The 7857-nt window shown below is 43.8% G+C and overlaps 1 protein-coding gene across 6 annotated transcripts in view; it reads left to right on the forward strand.

Moving 5' to 3' along the window:
- The window catches only part of WWC1 (WW and C2 domain containing 1), a 153583-nt gene that overhangs the window by 83086 nt on the left and 62640 nt on the right, over window positions 1-7857 (forward strand). The window contains exon 1 of one of the 6 annotated variants that reach the window (XM_055079581.1): window positions 429-504. The exons of the other annotated variants lie outside the window; for them this stretch is intronic. Coding sequence (XP_054935556.1) covers window position 504 — 1 coding nt within the window. The 5' untranslated portion in view covers window positions 429-503. Of the gene's footprint in view, window positions 1-428; window positions 505-7857 lie in introns of those variants that run through there. 6 annotated transcript variants of the gene reach the window in all.

Here is a 7857-nt window from a genome sequence, read left to right on the forward strand (position 1 = left end):
TGGCCACACTGAGTCTTGCCTCTATTGCCTCTCAGTGTTTCTCACATCTCCCTTTTTTCTCTCATCTCCACTCCTTGTCCAAACCACCACCCTCTCTACTGTTTTCTGGCTCCTACTTGTGCTTTGCAATGATTCATCTACCATTTTCATTCCATTTCCGTTCATTCATTTGTCATCTCAAAATGCCAGACTTATTACCTGTCTTCTTATTGAAAGCCCTTCAGTGGCTGGGGGCAGTGGGGAGTTCTTGGTTAATGGATAGTTTCAGTTTGGGAAGATGAAAAAGTTCTGGAAATGGATGGTGGTGAAGGCTGCACAACAGTATGAATGTCTTTAATGCCCCTGAGCTGTATATTTTAAAATGGTTAAAGTGGTAAGTTTTATGTTATGTGTATTTTGTCCCATTGCTCTTTCCATAGCCCACACAGCCACACGTGATCAGGCCCCTGCTGGCCACTCCTACCTCATCGCAGGCTCTCATTCACTAGGCTCCAGATGCGCTGAGTACGTACATCGTGCTCCCCTCGCCTGCCCCGCACCTTTCCACTTTGGGGCTTTTGTAATTGCTGCTCCCCTGCCTAGGAAGCTTTTCTATTGGTCTGTTTGCACAGCTGGCTCCTTCTCACCCTTCCAGTCTCTTCCTTCAGGTCATGTCCTCTGAGAGGTTTGCTTCTGACATCCCCATCCACAGACTCCCTTCCCCAGCATTAGCCTCTGTAATGGCTCTCTGTTTATTTTGTTCATAACACGTATCACAGTACATCTGCTTATACGCTGCTGTCAGTATTTCCGAGTGGAGGAGATTTCCTGTCTCCCTGGTTTCTGCAGGAGGAGAAGAGGCATGCCAGGGTCCCCAGTCCTTCATTCCCAACATAGGGAAATGCCAGATCAGTAGCTTTCAAGGAGCCCATTGACCTTTTCTGATGTGTTGAGGTTTCTTTTTTGGTCATTTACCACTTTTTAAAGAAATTTTTTTAAATTTTAAATTTTTAAAATAATATTTATTTTATCTTATTTTTTATTTTTTTGGCTGCATTAGCACGTGGGATCTTTGTTGAGGCATGCGGAATCTTTCATCGTGATGCATGGGCTTCTCTCTAGCTGTGGTGTGCTGGTTTTCTTTCTCTAGTTGTGGCGTGTGGGCTCCAGAACGCAAGGGCTCTGTAGTTTGCAGCACGCGGGCTCTCTAGTTGAGGCGTGTGAGCTCAGTGGTTGTGGCGCACGGGCTTAGATGCCCTGCAGCATGTGGGATCTTTGTTCCCTGACCAGGGATCGAACCTTCATCCCCTGCATTGGAAGGCGGGTTCTTTACCACTGGACCACCAGGGAAGTCCCTACCACTCTTTTTAATAACTAATACTTTCCTATGTTTAATGAGTGCTTACTACATGCTAGCCTGCAGTCTGAATATGTTATTTCAGTTAATTCTCATAACAGTTCTATGGGCAAGCACAGTTAATATCCTCCTGTAACAGATAAGGAATCTGCAGCTTAGAGAAGACCAATAACATGCCCAGGGTCTTACAGCTGGCAAGAGGTGATAGTTGCAAACATGTAAATTCCATCTGTCCCAACAACACCTGCATTGTGGGCCAAAGGGCCAGCATTAGGCCACAGTGTCAGGGTGTCCGTGGCTTGGCTGGGTCCTCGGACACTCCCCTTGTCTTTGAGAAGTTTGGTCTGGGAGGAGGACAGTGAGTGGTTTATTCACTGTCCCAGCCCCACCCTTTTCCTTGGCAATTCAAGAAAAAAAACAATCTCAGATTATAGAAAAGAACTGGATTATACTCATTAGCTGTTTCTAGGTCAAATAATGTCCTAGAGAGCATCATGAGGGTTTTAGCGCTTAATCTATCTCAGTCAGCTGGGGGCTGCCATAACAAAATACCATAGAGTGGGTGGCTTCAACACAGACATTTATTTTCCCACAGTTCTGGAGGCTGGAAGTCTGAGGTCAGGATGTCAGTATGGATGGGTTCTGGTGAGACCCCTCTTCCTGGCTTCTCGCTGTGTCTTCACGGGGCACAGAGAGAGAAAGAGAAACAGCAAGCTGCATGGTGTCTCTTCTTATAAGGTCACTAATCCCATCATGAGGGCCCCACCCTCATGACCTCATCTAACCCTAATTACCTCCCAAAGGCCCCTTCTCCAGATACCATCACATTAGGCGTTAGGGCTTCGACATATGAATTTGGGGGGAACACAATTCAGTGTATAGCATTATTCTTACCAGAGCCCTGGAGGGAGATATTAATATCGCTCGTGGAACTCAGATTCAGAGAGGTAGAGGATGTTTTTCTTTCTAAAGTCCTGCAGTCTGAAAAAGTGACAAGTGTATAGAAAAACAAACCTTCCTGTTTTGGAGGTCAGGATGTACACATGGACCCAAGGTATCGCCCCACAAATAACTTACTAATTTTGGGGGGTAAAATGTATTTTTACACAGGAGAGCTGCAGCCACCACCTTACACAGGTGTTAAATTAGCATCACCAATAATGAGACAGACTGACATTATGTGCTTTCTGGTGTGATGCAATAAAAGCATCATAGAGGATTCTTGACAAAAATGTTTACTCTGAATCAAATCATGGAGAAACGGCTAGACAAATCCATAATGTACAATATCCTACAAGATAATTGGCCTAGACACTTCCAAAAAAAAGAAAAAATGCTGTGAAAAAACAAAAAGAGGGGAAACTGTTCTAGACTTAAAAAAAAAAAAAAAAAAAAAAAAGCCTAAGGTGGCATAAACCCAGTGAAGTGTTTGCACCTTGACTAGACCCTGGGTGGAGGGGAAAGCCACCATAAAAGATATTCTCAGGCAATTGGAGAATTTTCTTAGTTATCATAATGATGTTGTAGCTATGTAGGAGAATGTCCTGTTATTTATTTATTTATTTATTTTATTTATTTTCTGTATTTTTTTCTTGTCCACGTCGGGTCTTCATTGCGGTGTGCGGGCTTCTCTCTAGTTGTGGCACACGGGTTTTTTCTCTCTCTAGTTGTGGTGCGTGGGCTTCAGGGTGTGTGGGCTCTGTAGTTTGTGGCACGCAGGCTCTCTAGTTGAGGCCCGTGAGCTCAGTAGTTGTGGCATGCAGGCTTAGTTGCCCCGCAGCATGTGGGATCGTAGTTCCCCGACCAGGGATCAAACCTGCATCCCCTGCATTGGAAGGCGGATCCTTTACCACTGGACCATCAGGGAAGTCCCGAGAGTGCCCTGTTTTTAAGACACACGTGTGGCATCATGTCTGCAACTTAATTCCAAAAAAGTCCAGGGGGAAAAAATGAAAAAATTATGGTGTCAGTCTTAAATTAGCAGATCAATGATACATTGATGGTTTTGAATATGGGATAGGTTTTCATCTTTTGCCACCATTTTCCAGTAATCATTCTTTGAGGGCTTGCTATGAACCAGGCATCCTACTGAGAGAAAGAACTGAAGTGGAGGGAGGGATAGACAGAGCATATGTGGGGAAATGTTAAACGTTGGTGGATCTAGGTGGAAGATCCATCAGTATTCATTACATTATACTTTCAAATTTCCTGTAGATAGAAAGTTTCCAAAGTATAAAGGTAAGGTGGGGAAAAAAGAGTCAAGTGGCAGGAATGAAGCATTCCTAGTGGGGGCTGTCCTGGGTGTTGTGGGATGTTTAACAGCATTCCTGGTCTCTCTACCCACTAGATGCCTGTAACATTCTCCACCCAGAGTTGTGATCACCAAAAACATCTCCAGACACTGCCCTAGGGGGGGCAAAATTGCCCCCAGCCGAAAACCACTGGTCTAGATAAACCACTTAGCACAATTCCTTTAGAACATATTAATGGCTCAATAAATATTCTCTTGACAGGAAATACATTTTGAGAATGTCGACTCTGGAGCTGGACTGCTGGGGTTCAAATCCAGGATATGTAACTTCCTAGCCGTGTAACTTTGCACAAGTGATGCAGCTTCTCTCTGCCTCAAATTCAATCTATAAAATTGACATAATAATAGTATCACATTGAGGTGTTATGGGGCTTAATTTAGTTAAATACCAAGTGTTTGGAATAGTACTTGTCACATTCTTAAGCTTGCAATAAATAATAACAATATGTATTTGATATTATTAATTCATTGGCATTTGAAATGACAAAGATTTTTAACTGATCCCTGGAACCAAAAAGAATAAATACATGATTCGTGGTAGGAATTGATACAGTCCTATCATGACTTCTGATGCTACTAAGTGCTCCATCAGGTTCAAAAACACCATCATTTTGGTTTTTCTTTTTCTTTTTTTTTTTTGGCCTCGCCACGCGGCATGTGGGATCTTAGTTCCCCGACCAGGGATTGAACCTGTGCCTTCTTCATTGGAAGCTCGGAGTCTTAACCACTGGACCGCCAGGGAAGTCCCAAGACACCATCATTTTGAATGTTAAAGAAGGAGTCATCTCAGATCACTAGTTCTAAGATGCAAACCAGTGAGGGATGGCCCAGTCCAAGCATCCCAGTGAAATAGGCATGACCCAAGGCTCCTCATGACTTTCTTTGGATTTTATAAGCCAGGTTTGCCTTCCAAGTCAAGCTCTCCAGCATGTTGATAGACCGGTGAGGTAACATGCCTCCTTCTAACTCAAATGATCTGCTGGGGCTTGTGAGAGTTTTGCCACCTTGCCTTGGCTGCTGTAGGGCTTTGGCTGCAGGTGGGGCCCTGCCCTGGGGATGGAGGCTTTGTTGTCATCTCTGGTGCAATCTCTAGCTCCATGGGGAAGGAGAAGAGAACTCACATTTAATGTACACCTATTAAATTTCTGCAGGGCAATATGCTGGCACTCTACTTATGTTTAAAGTGACCTCGCTACACACACACACACACACACACGCACACACACACACGCACACGCACACAATCTTGCAAGGTATTGTTGTTCCCATTTTACAAATAAAACTGAGGCCCAGAGAGGGAAAGTATCTTCCCCAAGGTCACACTGGTAAAAAGTGGCAGAAATAGCTTTTATACCCAGGAGTGTCTGACCTCAAAACCAATTCTCTTAATTTAATCCAAGTCAGCCAGTCAAATTCTAAGGTTTGGGGGCTATACTGGGGTCCTTCCATCCTCTGAAAGATGAGAACTTGGGAGAGCTGGGTTCTTTGGGACCTCACCATGCTCCTTCCTCCTCCGGGCCTTGGTTTCCCATTTGAAAAATCAATCACTGGGAGCCTTGCTGCTAAAAATGCCAGTTGAACCACCTACGTGCTTTCACTCATTCCTGAAACTAAGAAGATATCAGATAAGAGATTTTTATGGCATACATGTACAAGGACAGGGAGCAGTAAAATATGGAGGCTGGAAAGCAGAAGGTCAGGTGGCAGCCTGTCTGATAGACTGGAGAAAAGAGAAAATGGGCCGATAGTGAGGGGAAAAACAGGTCTCTAGTCTACCTGGAACACGTGCAAAAGCCTCGGGAATTGGAGGGAGTGGCTATCTCAGCGTGGAAGTGAAGTGAGGAGGGCCTGAAAGAAGATTGGAGGAGCGTTGTTCCTGAGACACAGACCACCAGATCTCCTTCCCAGATCAGTGCAACCAGGCCACTACCCATCCCCAACGTGGGGAAAAATTGGAGGTTTATTTTTTTGAGGTGCATCATACTGAAAACACGGTGATTAAGTGAACATGGACTTGAGGATTGAGACCCCAGCCCACCTGTACCACTTGACTCCCAGAAGGGTGCCAGGCTATTACCCTCCAGGCTAGACTGTAGAAGAGTGTGGGGAATCGGAGTCTCTTCTCTTCAGAGGAAAGAGATGTGAAGAGAAAAGATGTAAAGACACTGACAGTGAGAATTCCTAGATGAAACAGTCCAGCCAAATCACGTACCAAATAACCCACAGTCAATCATGTAACCCATCATCAACAAGCTCCACTCCAGCCAGCTTTTTGGGCCCCCAGTCTTAAGTGTGAGCAGACATCTGAGATTCCAGACATCCATGGAAAGCCTCTAACATGAACAATAGAGATTAAAACAAACACATGGTGATAGGGAGCCCTTGTAGGAAACAGGGGATATGCATGGAGAAGAAAACATCGAGAGAAGCTACACAACCATGAAACTAAAACAGGATGCTACATTTTATTACGAAAAAAAAAAAGAGTCTTCAGAGAACACAAAAGAGCCTTAGGAAATTAAACTATGAGAGTAGAAATGAAAAATCCACAGGAAGCCTGGAAGGTAAAACAGAAAGTTTTCTAAAAAGCAGAACAAAAATAAAATGAGATGGAAAAAAAGAGCATCAGGCCAAGAACTCTATCTGAGTAATAAAAGCTCCAGATAGAGCAAAAGAAACAGAGGGGAAGAAGCATCAGTGACATAATGCAGAAAAATTTCCCAGAACTGATAGAGGAGAGTTTTTAGATTGAAAGGGCTCAGTGAGCACCCAGCACAATGGATAAAAGTTAACTCACACCAAAGACATATCATTGTGCAACTTCAAACACTGGGAACGATTCAAGATCCTAAAAGCTTTCAGAGAGGAAAACCAGGTCACACAAAAATGATCAGGACTCAGAATAGCTCCAGGCTTCTCAGCAGTAACACTAGAAACCTAAAAGACAATGGAGGAATGCATTCAAACTTTTAAGGAAAATCATTTCCGACTGAGAAGTCTTTATCCAGCAAGACTACCTTTAATCAAGGGCCGGCTAGAATAATGATCTTTTTAGACATGCAAGTTTTCCAAAAGTTTATTTCCTTCATGGGTCCTTTCTCAGGAAGCTCCTGAAAGTGATATTCTGCCAAAATGAGGGGGTAGTCACAGAGGGGGAAACATAGTATTTAGGAAGGAGGAGAGAAGGAGGCAAGGAGGGGGTCTCAGGATGCCAGCTGTGCAGAGAGAGTGCACTGAAGCTGGCACATGCCTTGCCAGACAGAGCCCAAGAGAGGAACTCTGTGAGAGGAGATTTAGATAACTGGTCAAGTGTGAAGTTGAATCAGTGTTAAATTTGTGGAAAGTAGGCACGCATAAAAATGATAATTATTAACTCTAGGAAAAACAACCCAAAAAATGTGCTGGAAAGAAAAAGTAGGCAAAGTTGGCTATATGCCTCGGCCCTGAATAGTGTTTACAGTGTAAAAGTAATGCAAACACTGAAGGTTGCTCTCGCCAAAGTTATCTGATGAGGAGCTGGGAGGGGTGTCCTGTGTGGGGTAGGGGCTGAGAAAGGGAGTGAAGCTAACACTCCATCCTCCAGAGAGAGAAGTGAATAAATCATGCCTAAGACTGAAAAAAAATCAAGAAACAGCGAAACATGCATATTATCAGACACACACGGGTGGACACCCAAGAAACTGGCTGAACCCCTTGAAACAGTTCCTTTTTCATGAGTGAGATAAGCGGATTGGGAATGCTCTTTTTTTTTTTTAGCAAATCTTGAGTGTATAAAATTTAGAGTATTTTATATATACTGTTTAACTGTTCATATATAACTTGAATAAAAACTAAAAATTAAACCTATAAAAAGGTGTCACCTTGAAGGCACACCTGTTTGAATATAAAATTATTTTGTTTTGGGTTAGTGAGGGGACATGGACACAGAAAGGAAGCTGATGACCTGTTTCTTGATTGGGGTGCTGGTCACTTGAGTGTGTTTCTTTTGTGAAAATTCATCAAGCTGCACACATGATTTGTGTACTTTTCCATTCTCGCATGTATTTTTCACTTCAACAAAAAGTTTATTTAAAAAATGGGCTTCCCTGGTGGCGCAGTGGTTGAGAATCCGCCTGCCGATGCAGGGGACACAGGTTCGTGCCCCGGTCCGGGAAGATCCCACATGCGGCGGAGCGGCTGGGCCCGTGAGCCATGGCCGCTGAGCCTGCGC

The sequence above is a fragment of the Physeter macrocephalus genome, chromosome 2 (genome assembly GCF_002837175.3).
Source record: "Physeter macrocephalus isolate SW-GA chromosome 2, ASM283717v5, whole genome shotgun sequence".
Classification (NCBI taxonomy): Eukaryota; Metazoa; Chordata; class Mammalia; order Artiodactyla; family Physeteridae; genus Physeter; species Physeter macrocephalus.